Source organism: Oncorhynchus gorbuscha, linkage group LG26, assembly GCF_021184085.1.
Source record: "Oncorhynchus gorbuscha isolate QuinsamMale2020 ecotype Even-year linkage group LG26, OgorEven_v1.0, whole genome shotgun sequence".
Taxonomy (NCBI): domain Eukaryota; kingdom Metazoa; phylum Chordata; class Actinopteri; order Salmoniformes; family Salmonidae; genus Oncorhynchus; species Oncorhynchus gorbuscha.
This window is the reverse complement of record NC_060198.1, coordinates 40,593,634-40,617,302: the sequence shown is the minus strand read 5'-3', so window position 1 is coordinate 40,617,302 and position 23,669 is coordinate 40,593,634. Positions and strand designations below refer to the sequence as shown.

At 41.4% G+C, this 23,669-nt stretch overlaps 1 protein-coding gene across 2 annotated transcripts; it reads left to right on the top strand.

The window, feature by feature from the left end:
* The first annotated feature begins 5,510 nt into the window (after positions 1-5,510).
* LOC124015411 (serine/threonine-protein phosphatase alpha-2 isoform-like) lies at positions 5,511-20,429 on the top strand. Of its 2 annotated transcripts, none has more exons than XM_046330579.1 (8): positions 5,511-5,663; positions 5,935-6,046; positions 15,004-15,135; positions 15,403-15,633; positions 15,730-15,834; positions 16,117-16,340; positions 17,236-17,370; positions 17,532-20,429. In XM_046330579.1, the coding sequence occupies exons 2-8, from the start codon at positions 5,992-5,994 to the stop codon at positions 17,646-17,648; spliced, it is 999 nt and encodes a 332-aa protein (XP_046186535.1). In that variant the 5' UTR covers positions 5,511-5,663; positions 5,935-5,991; the 3' UTR covers positions 17,649-20,429. The 2 variants fall into 2 exon arrangements, with proteins under 2 accessions (XP_046186535.1, XP_046186536.1); XM_046330580.1 differs by having other exon boundaries at positions 5,527-5,663; positions 5,938-6,046.
* The last annotated feature ends 3,240 nt before the right edge of the window (positions 20,430-23,669 follow it).

Here is a 23,669-nt window from a genome sequence, read left to right as displayed (position 1 = left end):
TACATTACTAATGCATTCATTATATTGATATAAGACATTATTCTGGTGAGCACTACTTTATAGAATTTTCTGGGTCAGCAAGTTATGACAGAAGAGAAGCTGCATGTATCAAACTATAGTTGATAAACAAATGACCTACCAAATGTCAGAAATTATAATATGGCCAGTGGCGGTTTTAGCATGTAAATCTTGGTGTGGCAAAACCAAAAAATGTGGTATGTATGCCAGCAAAGCCACAACACTAAACAATACATGAATTGTGTAACGGATGTGAAACGGCTAGCTTAGTTAGCGGTGTGCGCTAAATAGCGTTTCAATCGGTTACGTCACTTGCTCTGAGACCTTGAAGTAGTAGTTCCCCTTGCTCTGCAAGGGCCGCGGCTTTTGTGGAGCGATGGGTAACGATGCTTCGAGGGTGACTGTTGTCGTTGTGTGCAGAAGGTCCCTGGTTCGCGCCCGGGTATGGGCGAGGGGACGGTTTAAAATTATACTGTTACAATTGCACTATACGACTGCTACACCTTGCTATCAGTGGAGCCTTGTCTGGCAGTGAAACAGTTCATTCAGCCTCATTTACTGCCTTTAAAAAAACATAGCTGATATGGCTTTTATCTATAATTTCTCTTCATTATTTATCTTCATATGACAAGGATTAAAAATGATTTGCCAGTAGATTGATGACTTGATTCATGATGATGACTGCTATATAAGATTTTGACATGATCAGTCCAATAAAAGCTAATGTAGATATAACGTGATTTGATGTAATTTTATCTGTGGCCAATGACCTTGAGCCTTCTTGGATGGACACTTCTAATGTACTGTAACTCTATGGCAGCACTCAAGGAGCTAGAATTTTTGAGCTCTGCCCTTAGCCTTGGCAATGACGTCGTGTCCCCATGACTGACAGAACACTGCGCCAAACCACGGTGCAACACTCCGTATTTTATGCTGGCTTGCCCCACCACAACAGAAAGCACTGAGCTAGGCTGAAACACCTGCATTTTGGAGCTTCCTTTTTAAAATGTTTAAAAAAGAGAGACCTTGTTTGTATGCGGCTTTATTAACTCAATGATATTTTTTATTGTTTATTGTTTGCAAACTGACATGTATTAATGCCAAAATAACATACAAAACAGGCAAGCCTTTTTATTTACTTATATTTTGCAACAAATGTGGGGCTTTAAACTGCCTTGAATGACAGGTCGCCACTGAATATGGCCTATCAAATGATGGAAATTATAAGCAGAAATTTACAGTAACTTAATTATAGTAGGCTAAATTATTAGGGTGGGTCAAATTGCACAAGTAGCCTACTTTTTGAAGTGATTTGTTTAACAATCAGATGAAAACATAAGGCATCACACACCCATGATATGCAAACCTGAACCTGCCCAAACCGCAAAAACAACAATAAACGGGATAAAATGTTAACATGCCACAGTATCCAGTTTTAGATCAGCATATCCCAGGTATCTAGCCCGGGTTTCTTATAACCGGCAAACAAGCCTTTTCAGGTTATTGTTAACGGTATATGATGTTTAAAAACAAAATACTTGAGTATCCCGAATAATAATGGGATATTGGTGTGAATGTAAACGTGGTCCCTGTGACAATAATAAGGAAAGCCAAAGTGCCAAAGGTTGGGCCCAAAGTAATGTATAAGAGATCATACAGAAAAATGATCAGCAATCTTTCGTTGAAATACGCATGTTGGTCTGATGTGTATGAGGAAGTGAATCCAAATGCAGTATTTGTAAAGTTATTAACGTATGCCAATTGTTGACAAGCATGCACCTGTTAAGAAACTAACTGTGAGAACTGTTAGAGCCCCCTGGGTTGATGAGTCATTGAAAAATGATGTGGTTAAAAGAAATTGTGCAAAAGAGGTGGCAAACAAGTCAGGCTGCTCAACTGATTGGTTGACACTGTAAATTGAAAAGTTTGTGACTAAACTTAACAAAAAGAAGAAGAAATTATAATGCCTAACCAAGATAAATGACATAAAACACAATGGAAAAAGACCTTGGAGTACCTTAAATGATATCATGGGCAGAAAACCCCATTCATCTCCATCGTTCATTGAAGTTGATAGGTAATTTATAACAAAACCTTTCGATATTGCCAATCATTTCAATGACTACTTCATTAGTAAAATGGTCAAACCTAGAAGTGAAATGACAACACTGAACAGTGAACCAATCATATTTATGTATAAAAGATCTAATAATAAAAGAGAAGGATTGCTGTTTTGAATTTGGTCGTTAGTGTGGGAGAGGTGGAAAAATGGTTGTTTTCCATCAATAATGGTCAGCCACCAGGTACAGACAACCTTGATGGGAAAATATTGAAAACGGTAGTAGACTGTATTGCTATGCCTATTTGCTATGTATTTAACCAAAGTCTAAAGGACTGTGTGTGTCCACAGGTGTGGAAGGAAGCTAAAGTAATAGTAAAGCACCCTTTGCTCGCTCTAACAGCTGCCCAATCAGTTTGCTGCCTGTTCTTAATAGCCTGGAGAGAAATGTGTTTGACCAAATACAATGCTATTCTTCAGAGTACAAATTAACTACTGACATTTAGCATGCATATAGAGAAGACACTCAACTTGCACTGACTCAGATGACTGGTGATTGGTTAAAAGAAATGGAAAATAAGATGATAGCTGGAGCAGTATTGTTAGATTTCAGTGCAGCCTTTGATGTTATTGTTCATAAATTGTTATTGAAAAAACTCTTGCTCTGGCTTTACATCACCTGCCATCACATGGTTGGAGAGTTATTTATCCAATAGAACCCAGAGAGTATTCTTCTATGGAAGCTTCTCTAACATCAGATGTGTACAGTGCAGTGTCCCTCAGGGAAGTTGCCTTGGGCCGTTACTATTCTCTATTTTTACAAATGATTTGCCACTGGTCTTATACAAAGCTAGAATGACTATGTATGCGGATGACTCCACATTACATGTCAGCACCCAAAGCCAATAACACTTAAATTCTAAATAAGGAGTTACAGTCAGTATCAGAATGGGTGATTAATAATAAACTGTTCTTAAAAACATCTCAAACTAAAAGCATTGTATTTGGTTTAAAACATTCTGTAAGACATTAACCTCAACTGGAGTTGTGCATAAAGGGTGTGACCGTTGAGGAAGTTGAGGAAGCTAGATCCTAGTTAAAACATTGGATGGTCAATTATCATGGTCAAGTCCAATTGACAAAGTTGTTGTGAAGGTGGGGATGGGTATATCTGTTATAAAAAGATGTTCTATGTTTTTGACACAAAGATCAACTTGTTCAGGCTCTGGTCTTGTCCCATCTTGATTACTGTCTGGTAAAATGGTCAAATGCAACAAAGAAAGAACTAGCAAAGCTGCAACTGGGTCAAAACAGAGCAGCACGCCTTGGCCTAAACGACACATACAGAACTAACATCAACAACATGCATGCCAGTCTTCCCTGGTTGAAGGCTGATGATAGTTTAACTGCTTCTCCTAGTTTTTATGAAAAATATTACTGTGATAAAAATTCCTGATTGTATGTATAATCAAATTACATACAGCTCAGACACCTACACATACCCCACAAGACATTCCACCAGGGGTCTCTTCTCAGTCCCAAGTCCAAAACAAATGAACGGCAACACACAGTATTATACAGAGCCGTGATCTCATTGAACTCCCATCTCTTATTACTAAAGTAAAAAGCTGAACTGTAAAACAAAATCTAATGGCACGATAGGGACTGTGAAATGACACACACACACAAACACATGCACACATAAACACAATCTAACACACACACAATCTACACACACATGATTTTTAATTGTATTGTTTGTATTTCATTGTATTTTAAATTTGTGTGACTGTTCTTGTCTGTCAGTTTATCAGTGTTTTGTTACTTGTCGTGTTTTATGTTTTTGTGTGGACCCCAAGAAGAATAGCTGCTGCAAGAGCTAATGGGATCCAAATAAACGAATAAAAACAAACTGTTTCAAGTGACAATTATGAAGGTCTGATGCTGAAAAAGAAAGGAAATGATTGCCCACTTCACCCATATTATATTTTTGTAAAAAAGTAGTGTGTACTTCCAGTAGTTAGCTACACCGCAACATCTCAAAAAAAATATTAAATACTGAAAACACTACCTAGAATCAAATTGAGTTCAACTACCTACAAGCTACTGCAAAATGAAGTTCACTACCCTGTCACACTTTATTTGGATAGTCTGGACAGTCATACTGACAACAAACTATCTGTTGATAAGAAACTGCTTGCTAAGGTTACGATTAGGGTTAGGTTTAGAATAAGAGTTAGGGTAAGAGTTAGGGCTTGGGCTAGGGTTATTAAGTTTAGGTTTAGGATAAGGATTCAGTTTGGGGTTAGGGCTAGGCTTAGTAGATAGTTAAAATGTTACGGATAGTCTGAAGAACATCTGCAGATGGACTATAAAGTGTTACCCACTACCCACTACATTAAAAAATGAAAACAAAGGATGTGAGTGAAAGATAAATTGTTTATTTTTGGTTGTATAGATTGAAGACATAAACAACAATAACAGCAGAGGTCTCTCAATACCATCACGAAACCATGAATCATTTGGAGTTCACACGTTTAGGCTCTGATTCATAGTAAACATGTAACTTATGATTCACTGTGAATTCAGTCGAAGTCAACCCCTCCCCATACCCCTACCTGTATCATAAGGCACAGAACTCACAATGTCCCACCCCATACCTCTGTCGAAACTGTCTGACCAATAGAAACACAGTGAGGTGAGGGATGGATTTGGAAACCCGGTAAAGAACAAGTAGGGAGGAGGATTGTGTAATAGTGACCTGTAATGGAGGAACGTGAATTTGTGGAGATTATTGGAAGGAATGAGGAATGTCGGGAAAGAGATGAATTATAGTTGCACAACATCCACATATTACCTTCCCACAAAGTTATACACTACACACGACACACTAAACTACTACATTATTTGAATAATCTGTGTAGTAATAGGGCAAAAAACAGGACCGAGTTTGGGAAACCCTGGACACAACCCTAATCAAAATATGCCTTACACTTTTAACTTTTAACACACGGTGGCAGTCCTTGCCGGTACCAACCCCGTTGGCGGCGGTTTCCACTAGATTAGCACAGTCACAAAGTCGATATTGGCTATATCGTAGGAATAATTGAAAACATGCTTTTTAGTCATAATTTGAGGTTAGGTTTGGGTATACGGTTAGCAGTGTGGTTATGGTAAAGGTCTATAATCACATTTTAAGAAGATACATTGCAGAAATAGGCGGAGTTTCTGACTTTGTGGCTACGATAGTTCTTTATACCTCAGTGTTGGTAACTAGTGACGACCGTTGATGTCATCCGTAAAACAGCTGGAGGTGGGGCACCACTGTGTGACGGATGTACAATGTATCCAATGGAAAACGACAACATGGGTTCAAAATCAAGCAGTGACCCAATCATCATTGAGTACATCTAAAACTCGCCTTAGTATCAACCCCCTGTCTTCTCGCTTCCCCTGAACAACACGGCCCTTTTTAAGTTCAGTGGGGGAAGAGAAAGGGGGACTCTGAAATACGAAGACAAAAAGACACTAAACAGACCTGAAAGGGCCCTGTCTTCTACACGGGAAGACTATTGTCAAATCAAAGGTTGATTATATGTTAATATTTCGTATTTGCATCATTCATTATTGGCTATCTATAACTAAAGCGGGTAGCTTGGTTTGTTAGCTAACTAACATAGGATAGCTAGCTTGAACTAACTAGCTAGCTAGCTAACCCATTTAGCCAGCTAGCTACAACACGGAAGGGAAAGTAAAGCCAAATGAAAAATTTTCCCCCTCAATTTGACATAACAAAATATAAGCTGCCTAGTTGTTTGTTTAACGTGATCGGTACTTGTTTTTTTGTCTCATCGAAGAAGCAACACGAAACGAAGGTCTTGACTGCCTGAACCACGACAAAAAAAATAAGTAAAATGGCGGAGCCGGACAAATTAAACATCGACTCCATAATACAGCGTCTTCTGGAAGGTGAGGATTTGCACTTAACTAGGAATCAAGCCACTTAATTTGATTAATTACGAATCATTTGCTTGATGTATTTTCAGCGTCGGAATTCTAACGCTGTCTGGTGCATGTTAGCGTAGTTAGCAGGCTTAACGTCAAGTTAGCTGTTCTCTTTGAAAACGATGTGTCCGGGTTAGAGCGCGAGAACGTTACCTAGGTCTACGAACTAGTAGGGCAAATGAGAGATGGCTGGCTTGCTGCTTCAATCGTTATCATTTGTCCTGAAGTGCCTATTATGTTGTATTATTAGTATTCATGGCAAATCATTATTAAGATGACAAACGGCTATTTTACGATGATGCTGTGTTAGCTAACTCGAGCTAGCTACTGTAACGTTAAATATGTTCCGTGTTCTGTCTAGTGTATGCTGTTATAAAAATGAATGCAATGCTAGCCAGTAACGTCGGTTAGTATGTTTTGTCTACCATTCATTTCTGTTTCCTGCATCCAATCTTTCCATAATATCGTTTTTTTGTTTGCCAGTATTTAGCTATGTCTAACACACACCGGTTACACTGTAGCCTAGGCAGACGATAGTACATGGGTGCTAGATCTGTACTATCGTCTCGGTTGGATGTGCTTTCCCGGTAATACGGTGTTCCCCAGTGGATCGGCTTGTACATAAAACATCTTCCATTCAAGGGAAATATGCTTACTTTATTTTTGAAACACAATTTACCACCACAATTGTTTATATTTTTGGAAAATCGAATATGTTGCACACCATGTTCAACTAAGAATGTGGAATATCCAAAAATGTCCGAAAAGACAAATCGTTTCATAAAGTATGCATATTTTCAGTATTTTTTAATGCCCATTAAAGCTAGCTAAGGAGGAAAATAATGCATTTGCAGCCTGAATGGAGGATGCTGTATGTAGGAGCAGGCCCATTGCAATTCATGCCTGGATGAGGGAGAAGCATACTTAAGCATGTTTTTCAGAGCTGCGGATGCAATTATCATGTGCTGAAAGCTGCTTGCTGAAGTAATAACTTGCTTTTGTAGGTAGGTTTAGCCATATCATTAGTGGTTGGTTACACAGAGTGAAGGGCACCATTGGGTCACACTGCTGTTATACTCCAAATTCCATGGACAGGAAACACCAGTGCCCTGGTTTTAGACTCTTATCTGTCTAAAGAAGGCAAATGGGCTTTACTACATTATAAAGTAAAGGGAATATCCAGATTTGGGTTTGTTTGTCATTGGCCAAGTAGCTTATAGCAGGGCTGAAAGTTGTGCATACTGTAAACATTAGCGTTGGAAACATTATGGCACATTACATTCTCTGCGATCGCAGTAGATTTTTTTAGGTAATGAAGTGTCGCAGCAATGTCCCTTTAAGTGCTAGGGAAACAACTACTTCAAGCTCTGAGCCAGCACTAGTTAGCGGTGCTGGCTAGTAGTAATTGAACACTACTAGCCCGCACCGCTAACTAGATAGGTATTTCACATCGGCTACAGAAGCATGAATAGTAGAAATATGTGCTGTCTTGGGGAATGTGAGGGACAGTGTTGTTTGCAAGTAGCAGGCCTAATGTCTTGCTTTCTCTTGGGTTTTTACTCTGAACACATCTTTTGTTGTGGGCAGCTTATTGATGGATTAAAACGATTCCGCTAACCGTGTTTCTGATTGACCACCACACCACTGTTGGGAGTATTGTGGAGGTTAAGGACTGTTGAATAATACGTAGGTGTTAGTGTTTGGTGCATGGGGAGAAGCTGTCTATACCACACAGGTTTGCCTACCCTCAGTCCTGGCCACTCCTTAGATTTATGATAGCTTCTATCGTAACACATATGAGCCTTGGGGACTGTGTGTGTGTACATATGGGGGGGGGGGCAGAAGCAAACTTATGATCTGTATGATAAATGTTGCGTAATGGGAGACCTGAGGCTGTCAGACCAACATAAGCCCCTCCAGCTACTAAATCTGCAGGGGCCTCCTGCTGTAATGAGCACAGTGGCTGAGCCAGACATGAGCTTCTGCTGGCCTGGGAACAGTTCTGAAAACAGGAAGTGGGGCATTCTGCTGCTCTAGGAACTTGTCTAGTTAGATTTAAAAATGTCTCTCTCCAAGTCTGGTCTAACTGGTTTAAAAGTCACGTCAGGTGTTTAAACCCCTGGATCTGCTGTTTTGTTCTTCCCATTTTGAAATCTATTGATCTAGATGTATACAGATTATTACTGTATCAATTTATTGGCTATCACTTATTTCTGTTTTGACCATTATTGACTCGAATGGTACTGCAGTTAACCTAGACATTTTCACATGTCTGTTTTCTCAGTGTTATCGCTCCTCTACATCATGGTAATAGCAGTGCGTCGTGTTGTAGGGCTCCACCACAATAATCCAGACATTTCATCAGATGAATAAGTGTCAAGCATCCGATTGACACTTCTACTCACTACCTAATATGGTGATGAGAGAAAGCCCAGTGGCCGGCATTGAGACCAGATGGAACGAGATGGATTTTTGCAGACATCGTGATAATTTTCTCCTTGATGAAACATTTGACCTCAACACAGTTTTCTGTTCTCAAAGCTAGAATCCATTATGAAGAGTGGACTAAGTTTTGGAGATTTGACCCTTTGTCAAAGTAAAACAATTAGAATGTTGTTTAGGAGTGCAAGGGCAAATTTAGTTACTGCGCACACACTTCAGAGTAGGTGTTCCTTAACGGAAATATGCAAATACATGTTAGAACGCGCCAATAGGACCTCTCTAGCTCTTGCTTGGCTCTGCCCACTCCTTGCTTGTTCTGCCCACTATGACTAATTTGTTCCCGTTGGAAACGCCAGGCTGTGGTCTATCTTGGGTTAGTAAAAAAAAAATCTTTGGCTCCACCATGTTGTCTGTCTCCAACTGTTTGAACAACATACTAGCCTGTCCACTTGGTTGTTTCCCACAATTCAATCAGGCTGTGGATCGGTCTCTGTAAGAGGTCGAACGATTATGATTTTTCAACGCCGATACCGATTATTGGAGGACCATTAGTCGGCCGATTTAAAATAAATAATAATAAATAAATAAAAAGTATTTAATAATGACAATTGCAACAATACTGAATTAACACTTATTTTAACTTAATATAAAACAAATAAAATCAATTTAGCCTCAAATAAATAATTTAACATGTTCAATTTGGTTTAAATGATGTAAAAACAAAGTTTTGGAGAAAAGTAATATGTGTCATGTAAAAAAGCTAACGTTTAAGTTCCTTGCTCAGAACATGAGAACATATGAAAGTTGGTGGTTCCTTTTAACATGAGACTTCAATATACCAAGGTAAGAGGTTTTAGGTTGTAGTTAACATAGTATTTATAGGACTATTTCTCTCTATACCATTTGTATTTCATATACCTTTGACTATTGGCTGCTCTTATAGGCACTATAGTATTGCCAGTGTAACAGTAAAGCTTCCGTCCCCCTCCTCGCCCCTACCTGGACTCGAACCAGGAACACATCGACAACAGCCACACTTGAAGCATCGTTACCCATCGCTCCACAAAAGCCGCGGCCCTTGCAGTGCAAGGGGAATAACTACTCCAAATCTAAAAGCGAGAGACGTTTGAAACGGTATTAGCGCACACCCAGCTAACTAGCTAGCCATTTCACATTAGTTACACCAGCCATTAGGCTGATAGGCTTGAAGTCATAAACAGCGCTGTGCTTGCGAAGAGCTCCAGGCAAAACGCACGAAAGTGCTGTTTGAATGAATGATTACGAGCCTGCTGCTGCTGCACAGTCAGACTGCTCTATGAAATCAGACTTAATTATAACATAATAACACACAGAAATACGAGCCTTTGGTCATTAATATGATCAAATCCGGGAACTATAATTTCGAAAACAAAACATTTACTATTTCAGTCAAATACGGAACCGTTCGGTATTTTATCTAACGGGTGGCATCCATAAGTCTAAATATTCTTGTTACATTGCACAACCTTCAATGAATGTCATAATTACGTAAAACTCTGGCAAGTTAGTTCGCAATGAGCCAAGCAGCCCAAACTGTTGCATATACCCTGACTCTGCGTGCAATGAACGCAAGAGAAATGACACAATTTCACCTGGTTAATATTGCCTGCTAAACTGAATTAGTAGTTATAACTAGTGATTATGATTGATTGTTTATTCTAAGGTAAATTTAGTGCTAGCTAGCAATTTACCTTGGCTTCTACTGCATTTGCGTAACAGGCATGCTACTCGTGGAGTGCAATGGTTAGTGTTGGACTAGTTAACTGTGCGGTTGCAAGATTGAAACCCCTGAGCTGACAAGGTGAAAATCTGTCGTTCTGCCCCTGAACCTAATTAATCGGCCATTCCGATTAATCGGTCGACCTCTAGTCTCTGTTCGTGCGTAAGTAGAAAAAGAAAAAAACACCATCTCAGACAGCACTGGCCCGAGTTTGATGAAATGTGGGTGAACGATGACAATGACTAGGCAGGAGCTATATTAATTAACTGAAATTTGAGTCACACCAGAGGAAGAGGTGAAGCGAGAGGAATAGCTAGGCCCAAAATCTTCAGCAGATGGTGTTTTTACATTTTTCGCTCGTCAACTGAGGTGTTTTTGTATGGAGGTCAATGCTTTATCTTGGCCAGGTCGCATTTGTAAATGAGAACGTGTTCTCAACTAGCTTACCTGGTTAAATAAAGGTGAGCTAAAAAAAAATGGGTGTTGAATTTGGTTAACAAAAAATGGAATGGCTTATTTGCTACTTAATTGATCAAATAGAAGTTTCATAATGTTTTAGTTGTTCGTTTTTATACTCATTGCACATTTATAAACAGGCTAGACAGCTAGTAGACTAGACAGGGTCTACTCTGTGCTAAATTTTGGGAGTTGAGACATAAAACAGGTATTGTTGGAAAGGTTCACTTTTCTATTACAGTAAAATGTCTCGAATGTGTTTCGGTGTCCATATGAATGATTCTGTTGTACCAAACCTCAAATGCAAATAGCCAGTTGAAACGGCTTGTTGTCATAGAGAAAGAAGTAATCTATCAACTTTGTTGTCGGGGGGGGGGGGGTGAATGGGAAGGTGCAAACAGCACTGGAGTAAAAAGACAAGCAGACATAAACGCTCATAAAAAATGGGAGAACTTTTTTCTTAAGATGCATGTGTTTGGAATTTCTCGCTAAAATGCACATTCAAATGAATGAGATATTGCTCAGCCCTAGCCCCTTTTGACTGTGGCTCTTGATGGGTGGAAGTGTTGTGGAAACTGTTCTACTCTGTCCATGATAAGGTTGTCTGACATGTTCAGTAAAATAATTAAAAACAGTTGTACTGGCAGTATATAGCAGACCTTTTTTTCTCTTGCGGTGTGGCAACTCATTTACAAGGCAGTGTTTGCCTCTGTTGTGAGAGTTGTCATAATTAGCCTAACACGTCATGTATGGCATTTTCTAAATTAGTTTTGAAGTCTTGGCCAGTCCATAAACCATCACCTGTTGTCTTTTTGTCCATCCAATCCTGCTGTATTTCTATGATGTAGAGACAGGCCAAGGGAACTGCCTTCTGGTTGCTTAATCACTTGTTTGTCAGAGAATGGTGACTGACTACCATCAACCTTTAGCTGCACCATGTACACCGTAACACATGGGCCAGCCTGGTGACAATGTTTGCAAACCAGTTAAATGTGGTGACGGTGTGACTAGTTTCAATGGGATTAACCATCAGCCTCCTGACGTGTACATCTGAACGGTCAGTCCAGGCCGCTACTACCACCTCCTGTCACCATCTGAGGATGTCCATATCAGCCATGGACATATCAGGAGGGGAATCTGAAGCCAGCCAACTGTTGATTCCCAACGGCTTTCCTATTGTGCTTGTCCAACTTTTTTTTATTTTCTATCCCGTGACCAGCAAAGCGGAAAGCCCTTTGTCTGACCCCATCCCCCACGCCCCTTCTCTAAGCTCACTGTTGCCATTGGCCATGTGGCTAACTTTAGAGTAAGCTCTGTCATGGCTTAGCCAACCCTAATCCAGGTTTAAAGTGACAAGCAGCACTACCCTATTTATACCCACATTTCACTCTAGGGCCACGGCCTGTGTTGCTGCCCTAACATGACACTGCTCATTTAGATCTATTGCTGAGGTCCTACCTGGAAGTCCTCGTCCGTTTCCATCCTCCGTTTTCAGAACGAATATGTGTGCCCCTCTCCCACTGCCTGTGATTTTATTAGGGCAGAAGATATTTTTGTGAAAGCACTACACTGAACAAAAATATAAATGCAACATGTAACAATTTCTAAGATTTTACTGAGTTACAGTTCAAATAAGGAAATCAATCAATTGAAATAAATTAATTGGGTCCTAATCTATGGATTTCACATGACTAGGAATACACATGCATCTATTGGTCACAAATACCTTACAAAAAGGGTAGGGGCATGGATCAGAAAACCAGTCAGTATCTTGTGTGACACATCTCCTTCGCATAGAGTTGGGAGGCAGGTAGTTTAGTGGTTAGAGCGTTGGGCCAGTAACTGAAAGGTTGCTGATTCGAATCCCCAAGCTGAATGTTGTCCCACTCCTCTTCAATGTCTGTGTGAAGTTACTGGATATTAGTGGGAACTGGAACGCTCTTGTCACACACGTCGATCTAGAGCATCCCAAACATGCTTGCTGGGTGAGTATGCAGGTCGTGGAAGAACTGGGACATTTTCAGCTTCCAGGAATTGTGTACAGATCCTTGCGTCATGGGCCGTCCATTATCATGCTGGAACATGAGGTGATGTCGGTGGATGAATGACACGACAATGAAATGAGCCTTACGATCTTGTCACGGTTTCTCTGGATTCAAATTGCCATAGATAAAATGCAATTGTTTGTTGTTCGTACCAAATACCAGCCCATACCATAACGTTGACATCGGCAAAATGCTCGCCTACACAACGTGGTAAGCAGTTGTCAGTACGTCCAACTGGCCTCTCAATTTTTCTAAAACAACGTTGGAGGCGGCTTATGGTGGAGAAATTAACATGACATTGTCTTGCAACAGCTCTGGTGGACATTCCTGCAGTCAGTATACCAATTGCATGCTCCCTCAACTTGAGACATCTGTGGCATTGTGTTGTGTGATAACTGCATGTCCTTGTCTAGTTTGGTATTTGGCAAGGTCAACAACGTTCAGTTTGAGCTGTCAGAGTTTTGACAAGTGTTCAATTAACCCCGGTGTGTGTTTTTGTAAAGAACACACAAAGTCTGCACCCAGCTTGTAAACCAGAATGTCACTGAAGGGTTTCAGGCTATTTTATTATTCTGCTCTCTTAAGTGTGTCTAACCCATTTATCTTCAGCAATTACAATACCAGGTGCATGATAGAGCACAACAAGTGTCTATGGTTGAATATTAGAAGGTTTTCTGTTGATGCTTGTTTGTCATTGCCTAGTTCTCCTGTGATGGTTTATAGAGCGCTGGCATTAGACCTGCACCCAGGGAAGACAGCAGAACGTGCAGGAAAGGAGGTTGGAATTGATTCTGTGACACAAACAACCCTGATGCGCATTCTTGCACAAGTCCCCCGTACATCATGAGTCACTGGAATACACTTACTACATGCTCCGTTATATCCTTGCCTGGAGCTTGTCATGCAAACAGGATTTCTGAATAATACAGTCCTACTGTTGTATTTGTTTGACTATAGATGTGCTGTTGTAGTGATCCCTTGCAGCTATAGTGAAGGTTCTAGTTTGGAAGGAGTATTGAGATTGAAGTAGAAGCCTCATCCAGCTGATCATATTAAACCTGTACTTGACCTGCAGTGCCACAAAAGCCTCAAGCTGCCCTGCAAATCATGCCAACATACTTAAGAGTATTCCCTGCTCCGGGGCTACAATGGTGCGATAACTACATTAAACATTTTACCAATTTGTGGCTCCAGTAGAGCTGATCACCTGTCTGTTGATCATTGAACACTTATCATATCAGTTGCACTGTGGATTTGCAACTCTGCTTGATGAACATGTAGCACTTACACAGCCACAGGGTGGGTTTTCCTTTTCCTGGTAGAATATGTGTGAATGTCATAACTAGCTACTGTACTCAACAAACATGTAAGATTCTTGAGATCCAGAGCAGAGTTAGGGGACAGCCTGCCTCAGGAAGATGCTCAGCGCAGCACTGTGCATGTGTCCCTTGTGACCTGACCACATCTCAGACCATCCTGCTACTACCAGCCTGCTACTACTAGCCTGCTTAGCTCTGCTGTGTGGTCAGAGGCAGCCTAACAACGTTTGCTGTCAGTTCACAGGCTCTATGCTACCAGACTGCATGCGGTGTACTTGTACCCAGAGAGCTCTGAAGTTGGCCATCATTGATATGTTTATTTAATTGTGATTTAGGCCTACTTTGATTTTTAAGGGCAGTGTATTTGATCCTTGTTTGAGTCGTACAGTGTGAGATTCGCTGCGTATGCCCTTTCCGTTGCAGCCTCTCTGTCCTGGTTACATCAGCAGACGGGCAGGTGGTGTGTTAATACGTGCTTCTGGGGCTGGGTGCACACTGCACACAATTGTTCACACATAGCCAGGCCTGTACCTTCTGCTGGTACTCAGTTCAACACTGCCATCATCATCCCCTAGCCTTGAGTGCACAGAAACAAAAACCCCAACACCCTTTTCATTTAGGTTTCATGCTCTGTAACCTTGAGATTCTCACATCAAATAGTTCATCCTCCTGGCTTGTGCTGTGTGAGCAGATTCACCTTGGCTCTGCAGTATGCTCAGGGTTGTGCTGTCAGCGGGGCCCGTGATATTGATTGGTTTCTCTGCTCTGGTGTGCTGTGTTAGATCTGTGGCTGTGCTATTTGTGTATGTGTTGTTTCCATGGTCTTGACCTAGCATGTTTGTTCCAATAAGCGCAACGTCAGTCCTCACTCTTTTTGCTCTGTCTTTCTCTTCCCTCCAGTTAAGGGCTCTCGGCCAGGCAAAAACGTTCAGCTGACAGAGAACGAGATCCGTGGCCTTTGCCTCAAGTCTCGCGAAATCTTCCTCAGCCAGCCAATCCTGCTCGAGCTTGAGGCACCACTCAAGATCTGCGGTGAGTCATATTGGATAAGTTATGATGGCTAAAATTGGTTTCATAGTAATTAATGTCAGTGTAGCAAAGCAGCTGCACCTCTCTGACAACTGATAGTGAAAGCTCCCAGGTTTCATAACACGACTGATTGTCTGATTTACTGTAGAATTCTAATCTCTAATTGCCTTTGCTACCTCAGTCCAACGGCCTGTATACACACACAGATCTAATGTAGTCAGGGAGGGTGTGGTAGTGACTGACTGGCCACCTCTGTGCTGCCCCCTGCAGGTGACGTCCACGGTCAGTACTACGACCTGCTGCGGCTGTTTGAGTACGGAGGTTTCCCCCCGGAGAGCAACTACCTGTTCCTAGGGGACTACGTGGACCGAGGGAAGCAGTCCCTGGAGACCATCTGCTTGCTTCTGGCCTACAAGGTCAAATACCCAGAGAACTTCTTCTTGCTGCGCGGCAACCACGAGTGTGCCTCCATTAACCGTATCTACGGCTTTTATGACGAGTGTAAGTGACGAGAAGCTGGAACACATGCTTAACAACGGGAGACCGGAACACACACAGAGTATTAACCATTTAATAATGCCCCTTGCTCCTCTTTAGGTAAGAGACGGTATAACATCAAGCTGTGGAAGACGTTCACAGACTGCTTCAACTGTTTACCCGTGGCTGCCATTGTAGATGAGAAGATCTTCTGCTGCCATGGAGGTGGGTGGTGTATGCTTGCATGATCTGTGTGTGTGGGTCTTTCCACTGTGTGCCTTATCAATAAGCACTTGGTGGCCCCATGATCGTTTGGATTAACCACTCCCCTTAAGTGTTTGTGGTGGAAGATGACTCAAATGTATACACTATACGTTTGATAAGAGGTGGTAGTTATCAAGGTGTGATTTCAGATCTTATTGTTCTTGGTGGTAGAAGACAGTATCGTGGCAGTCATCATTCATTTGTATGGTGATGTAATGTTTCTGTGTGCTATGTTCTCTCCAGGCCTCTCTCCAGACCTCCAGTCCATGGAGCAGGTGCGCAGAGTGATGCGACCCACAGATGTGCCTGACCAGGGCCTGCTGTGTGACCTGCTGTGGGCCGACCCAGACAAAGATGTCCTGGGCTGGGGCGAGAACGACCGCGGGGTCTCTTTCACATTCGGGGCAGACGTGGTGGCCAAATTTCTGCACAAACACGACATGGACCTTATATGCAGGGCACATCAGGTAATGGCTTAGCTCAGTGGTTTAGAGTTTTGGATGGGGGTTAGGGGCTGGGAAGAGAGTATTTAGCGGGACACTGTCAGACCAATGGTGGGTTTGGAAGAATAGAGGGATCTTGTTATTAATCAGGGAAATCAGATGATCAAAGATCACTACATAAAATATTGACGCACTTTTTTAAAAGCTGGAATCTTTAATTGGTGACACTGGCACGTCTGTTTGGGATATTACAACAACAAAGAAGTTGTAAACAACAAACCCTATTTTTCCTCTGACATTTTTATTTATTTATTTCACCTTTATTTAACCAGGTAGGCTAGTTGAGAACAAGTTCTCATTTGCAACTGCGACCTGGCCAAGATAAAGCATAGCAGTGTGAACAGACAACACAGAGTTACACATGGAGTAAACAATTAACAAGTCAATAACACAGTAGAAAAAAAAGGGGAGTCTATATACAATGTGTGCAAAAGGCATGAGGAGGTAGGCGAATAATTACAATATTGCAGATTAACACTGGAGTGATAAATGATCAGATGATCATGTACAGGTAGAGATATTGGTGTGCAAAAGAGGAGAAATTGCACGCGGGATAGAACAGAAGAATATGTACTGGAATTGTTTTGGTCCATGCTGCCAAAGACGACGACTCCGTTTCACAACACAAACAACAACAAAGGTGCTGGGGTGAACAGTGGCTCTGTTTCCCCCGATGCGGATTCCATCTTTAAAGCGTGTAATTTTGTGTTTTTACTGGCAATGGAGGTTGTGTTCATTTAAGATGGTAACCCCTCTGTTTGAAATGTACTGATGGCCCTGCAGTTGTTGGTTATCCACTCCTGGTATTTTTCCTGTTTATTTTTCATTGCGTTCTTACCTCTTTCATTCCTGTCCTCAGGTGGTAGAAGACGGTTACGAGTTCTTTGCAAAGAGACAGCTTGTTACTCTGTTCTCTGCCCCTAACTACTGTGGAGAGTTTGATAATGCCGGTGCCATGATGAGTGTGGATGAGACCCTCATGTGTTCCTTTCAGGTGTGTATTCTTCTGCTTTTCTCTCTGGCGGTTCCTGTCCATCAGTCTAGATTTCTAAGCTCTGCCAGTCCCCTGTCTTACCTGTTACGTGCTGCAGTGTTCAGTCTGTAGGAGTATATGTATATTTATAGCTGTCTAAAGAAAGCCTCTCTATTCCTCAGATTCTCAAGCCAGCGGATAAGAAGCTCTACTCTTATGGTGGAGGTGGAGGAATGGGATCTGGACGCCCCGTCACCCCGCCACGGAATTCCGCCAAAGGCGGGAAGGCCAAGAAATAACACCCACTGGACCCCCCCCCCCCCCCACCACACTCTTTTGCCCTACTTTTCCCCTCATCATCAAACAGCAACAAAGCAGACAGTACCTAGGGTTCGGTCCTCTTTTTCTCTGATACTGTTTTTAACTGTTTGAGTGTATGTATGTCCGTGTGTCTGAAAGAGGTTTATTGTATTCTGTTTGTATGTCCTTCCTTTCCCCTGCTCTGTTCTCCTGTCACTTTGTAGATGAAATTGGTCCTTCCTTTCTGTGATGTAAATGCACACCTGAGGGGGAGGAGGGGAAAGGAGCCTTTACTGTTTGTTAGGGCCCTGCACTGTTTTGATGCTCAACACAAGCTTTTGTACATCCTGTTTGAGAGGTGTGTGTGTGTGGGTCAATGGGGTCAATCTGCATGGTCAAATGGTAACAACGGCACACACCACACACTGAGAGCACAGGTGGATATGTGCAGATGGACCCTTCTAGTTTATGGATTCACAAAGATCAAGAAGCGGACACGTTAATTTTTTTCTCTCCCAAAAACCAATGATTTAAAAACGCAATCATGGATGTGAAATAGTTTTGCTTTTCTGTTTTTTTTTTGTAGATTCATATAAAAAAAAAGTTTGAATCCTTGAGTTTTAGTTTATTTGGAAGCAGATGTTTAATAAAGAACCATTTATTTAAAATATCCCATCACACTGTTCACTATGTTCACCTCACCATTGCTTTGTGATTTGTTTATATATTAAATTCCTCTAACCCCATGTCGAACTCATTCCACAAAGGGTTGCGTTTCCATGGGTTTTTGCTCCACCCTTGTACTTGGTGGATGAATTAAGGTCACTAAATAGTAATGAATTTCAGGGATCCCGAGTGGCGCAGCGGTCTAAGGCACTGCATCTCAATGCTAGAAGAGTTACTACAGTCCCTGGTTTGATTCCAGGCTGTATCACAACCAGCTGTGAGTGGAAGTCCCATAGGGTGGCGCACAATTGGCCCAGTGTCGTCCGGGTTAGTGTTTGGCCGGGGTAGGACGTCATTGTAAAGAATTAGTTCTTAACTGACTTGCCTAGTTACATTCGGCCCTTCATGCAATGAGTTTGACACCTCTGCTCTATCCCCTTTGTCATTCCCACTTGCTCTTCTCTTGTCGGAACGGTATCAAAAGCTTTGTTTGTTCAGGGTGGGATGTTGGCATGAGTTGCTGGCTCCAAGAAATACCCATTTCCTGTACAGTATTTTGGGGGCTTTTGCTTAGCAATTTTCTATCATCCCCTTAAAATGTGTTCTCCTTGCCCCTATCCTTTAAACACGGTCAATATTCATCTCTCTGGTTCTCTTCCCCCCCCCCCCCCATCTTCCATATTCTTGCTCCCATTTTGCTCAGCAGTTTCCCTCTGGGTTCTGAGTAGTCTAAGAATGTCATACCTCAATTCTCACCCCACTTTGCATCTGTCCCCCCCCACCCCTTACTCAGCTCATGTTTTTCTCTTCTCTTTTATATTTAAAGATGTGTAACAATTTGCCAGACAACATTAATGCTCATTTCCTGTGCTGGGTTCTTTCTCACATTTTAGTCGCTAGCTCATATCTGCTTCCAGTGCTCTCTCCTCTCCACTAGGTGGTGCATTTCATACAACACTCACCATTGCGTCATCTCACTGAAGACGGGATCAGGAGTACTGTACATTCAATGCGCCCCCAACAGTGCTGAGTGCATTCATAGTGCATAGACAGCAGTATGTTTTTTTTTAAAGAGCACATGGCTCAAGGTTTTTTGGCTTTGTAGTTTATAAAGAAAATTGATCATATTGTGAGACCAAGGAGTGTTGGTTTTAATGACGTGTTATGATCTATTGACCAGAGGAAGTGTTATTTGCTTTTAGATAAGGATATTGAATGCTTGATATACAATATGTTACATGGAAAGGTAATACGCTTGTTTTTAAAAGAGCTGTAATATTAGAGAGAACATTTTGGGTTGGAAAACGTTTTTGCTGATAAAATAACAGGGCAGGAGTTTCAAGTTGTCGGAATTGTCAATGGCTTGTTTTCTGACAATGCTTTAAGACAATGATTCAGAGCTGTAATGTAGACCATCTGCAATTTTGTGAAAAAATGCATTTTGGAAACCAGCTTTGCTTACATGCTTTGGGCAGTAGGGTAGAACAATGCCTGAACTTGAAGATACATTGTTTTGGGGATCATTGCAGGTCTTACTTAGTATTGCTGTCCAGAATGATACTTCACAACTTCCAATTTCACCCGACCCTATTCTGTTCATAGCAGGGTAAACATTCTGCTTGTAATGTTGGTCAGATCATTAATTTGCTAAACTCATTATGACATCACCAACAATCTACTGTAACTATCGATATCAATATCAATCTTATTTCTTTTGAACTTTTATTTCAAGGAATAGGGCAATATAGATATTGTGATAATGTAAAACGTTTTTATTTTATTTTAACCAATCAGGGACGTTTTTCCTTAATGCACTGTCTCTGGGGGCAATAAAAGGCCACGTTCAGTTGTCGAACGTTGCAGATAGAAATGCCATGAATAGAGCTGATGTATTCGTGTCAGAGGTGTTTGTTCTACATAGCCTATTTCTATCCGAAAGTATCACAACGTTAAGTCCTGCTGAACGCGCCCCAGGCTAGAAAAGCTCAAATATAAAGAATCAAAAACGTTAAATAAAAATAAAATGATGTTTTATTTTTATGTAATTTGTTTTCCAACCAATCACAAAAATCCTGTCTGTTACCGGGTAGAAAATAAAAAATAGTGAATTTGTACTTTGTCTGTTTTTGTCTTAAAGATGATACAATATGGAAGTTTTGCTCGAGTGTTGGCTGTATGGTTCGTATGCATGATGTGCAATATAAACTTTTGGGTGTGGGGAGGTTAGCCCCCCTTCTGTCTAGAGAAGTACATTTTGGAAAATATTACTGTCCATAAAAGTGGACCATTTTTGTCTCAAGAAACGGCCAATATTCCATAATGGAACTTTAAATGAGCCATGGTTTGTGTATAATGTAAGATAAATTGACGCAACAGGCCACTAATGTTGAATTACCCATATTGTATGTTTGAGATTACATTTTAAATGGGCGCCATCTAGTGTATACAACGAATGCATCTATAGGAAATAATTTATAGTAAAATTGTATTATCGGGAGAACTAGGCGGAGCACGAATGCACATTTATATTTTGCACATTGTCCTATCAATTCCGATCATATAAAACAGCTGAACCAAATATCAAATCAATAGCAGACAAAGCGCCACTGGAACGGAGTCAGCCTTGTTGAATTGTTTGGGCTAAGATATAATTCAAACCTAAAATGGATCCTTGTGATTGCTCAAAAAGTGTGTTTGCCTAATGGAATTCATCTCTAAATTCCGAATTGACCTGAACGGGTACAATGGATGTTTATATAGTTGCAAATCAGGTGACTCTTATTAATTTAGTAGTTGTTTTGTTTATAGCTGGAAGCTGCAGTTGCGGTGGACTCTGCAAGTGTACAAACTGCGAATGTGCCAAGAAAAGTAAGTGGATGTGTCGATCTGTTTGAGCTCGGAACAAGAATTGTTACACCCGCAATAGCTAAATATGTGTATGTGATCTATAAAGTGCAATCTGTCGAAGCAAAGCGACGCAAACGGATGGAGCTAGAGTAATGTATACTTCGACTGCGCTATTGGATGTAAGGACTGACTATCCATTATATAGTTGTAGCTTCAGAGTTTTATTTTCCAATATCTTGTAAGCATTTTATATTGTGTTCTGATGGAATGGGCATACGACAGCTAAACTAAGCGCATTATGCATTTAAGTTAAATTCTTAAAGAATCAATGGGTACATGTCGAACTTATTTTTTATTTATTTTAACCACGTAGGCAAGTTGAGAACAAGTTCTCAATTACAATTGCGGCCTGGAAATGTGAAAATGGCTGTAAACAGTGCAGATTGCTTTTTTAAAACAGTTTAGTTGTGAACAATTGTTAGCCACGTCTTCGACAGACTGAACATCCCAAACTAATGAGAGGATTCGATCAAATTGGGCCCGGGTAGGCGTGCGTTATACCTGGCTCACTCCTGGGCGTGAGCCAGGTGCCCGGAAAAAGTCCGCTCAGTGACGCAATTATGCGCGAGGAATAATGAGTAGGATTGCCTTCACGTGCAATAGTAATTTCTCTCTGCCTTCCCTATGAAAACAACTAGTTTGGAAATTCGGTGCGGTGCAGATTAATGACCGTTCGCTTTGCCAACCGGCTCCTCCATCACCACTTTTGCCCGTTCACATCAAGGGTCATAGGCTGTGCCCCGCTGCTCGGCATAATCAAATCCGCCCATTGTCAACGCGCAACCCACCATTAAGACCTAAGAGCGAAATTGACTACCCTAGTGTCCCTTTAAAGCATGGGTTCCCAAACTCGGTCCTGGCCCCCCCTTGGGTGCACACTTTGATTTTTGCCCAAACACTACACAGCGGAATAATTTAATCAACTCATCAAGCTTTGATTTATTTTCATCAGCTGTGTAGTGCTTGGGCAACAATCTAAACATGGGCCCAAGATGCAAGTTTGGAAACCCTGCTTTAAAGGAATCCTTCACCTGAAATTAGAGTTGCATATCTTTCCTTACATTGTAAGCAGTTAGTGCAATGTCAAATAATTAAAAAATGGAATATCCAGTCAAACTCCCGTTGCTGCCACTAGTGGCATGTCTAACATTCAGCTGAACTTTTAGCCCAGATAAAATGCCTTCAGGCCTGTTATATAGCAGCCACAGGTCTTGTTGGAAAACCAGTCATGGTCAATTATCAGGACTAATCTCTTCTATCATTCCTCCAGGTTGTTGTTCCTGCTGCCCGAGTGGATGCAGCAAGTGCGCCTCTGGTTGTGTGTGCAAGGAGGGCAAGACGTGTGACACAAGCTGCTGTCAGTGATGACATGACTCTCCATTGTCCTCTACCCGTGCACATGACCTTATCCCTGTTGTACAACAGCGCATTGTAATAAATTGCAGCTCCAATTTAGCTGTCTTCAATCATGTGAAACTGTCTCCTTGCTTTTTAGTGAGCACTAATGTGAATTCCAGTGACATTACCCTTTCCTTTGAAATGTAAATGTCTGGCTAAGTAAAAATGTGATCTGTGACTGTAGTGGGTACCACCTGGGGCCCAAATCAGGCCCTTGCTAGTATAGGGGGACTTCACATGTCTTCCTTAATCAGTGGTGCCATAAAATGTAATATTTTTCATAGGACATGGGGGCAGGATCAATCCTCAGTGATTCCAGTTTTCTGGCTTCAATCTAGTCCTAGACATTTGCTAAGTGTTCTATTGCCTCACACGGGCAGCCTAATTCTGATTTTTGTTTTTTTCAATAATTGGTCTTTTGACCAATCACATTTCAGATGTGACCCATTGGTAGGAAGAAATATCAAAATTGGTCTGCCTGTGTAAATTCATTTTAATAGGCTAACATCGTAATATTGGCTTTGTATTTAGCCCAAACGTAAGCGTATAGGCTTAATCAAGGTCTAGAACTTGCGCACAACTTCAGTATATAGTAGGCATGGGCTCGATCTACAATGATTTGTACCTTAAACCTGGGTAGTTAGTTACAAGCTTCCACTGATGGGTTATCCCCTCGGTGTCCTGTGCAAGCCACCCAGCATGTGTGTGTGTGTGTAAGGGCACACTTCCCCAAGACCATGAAGGACCACTTCTTACACCAATGTGGTAGATGGCCGAGACGGGGTCCTTTACCCATGGATTCTGTCGATGTAACGGTGTTATTTTTGAGAGGGTTATACATTTGTGTAACGTGAAAGTTAAACTGAAATTTATAAATAACGACTGTCCATTCAAGCAACTGAAACCCAACCTACTATGACCAGGTACAACCAACAGTATTACTAGAACTATAGTACATCCTCTCTCTATTGACAAATGGCCTGTGAGAGATTTCGTAACTGGCGTAAAATTGACCTTGGCACTAGCCAATGAAAAACAACGGATATGGC

Coding starts and splice junctions, on each gene's coding strand:
- LOC124015411 (XM_046330579.1), top strand. CDS start 5,992: ATGGCGGAGCCGGACAAATTAAACATCGACTCCATAATACAGCGTCTT. Junction 16,341..17,235: donor TTATATGCAGGGCACATCAG/GTAATGGCTTAG, acceptor TCCTGTCCTCAG/GTGGTAGAAGACGGTTACGA. Junction 17,371..17,531: donor CCCTCATGTGTTCCTTTCAG/GTGTGTATTCTT, acceptor TCTATTCCTCAG/ATTCTCAAGCCAGCGGATAA.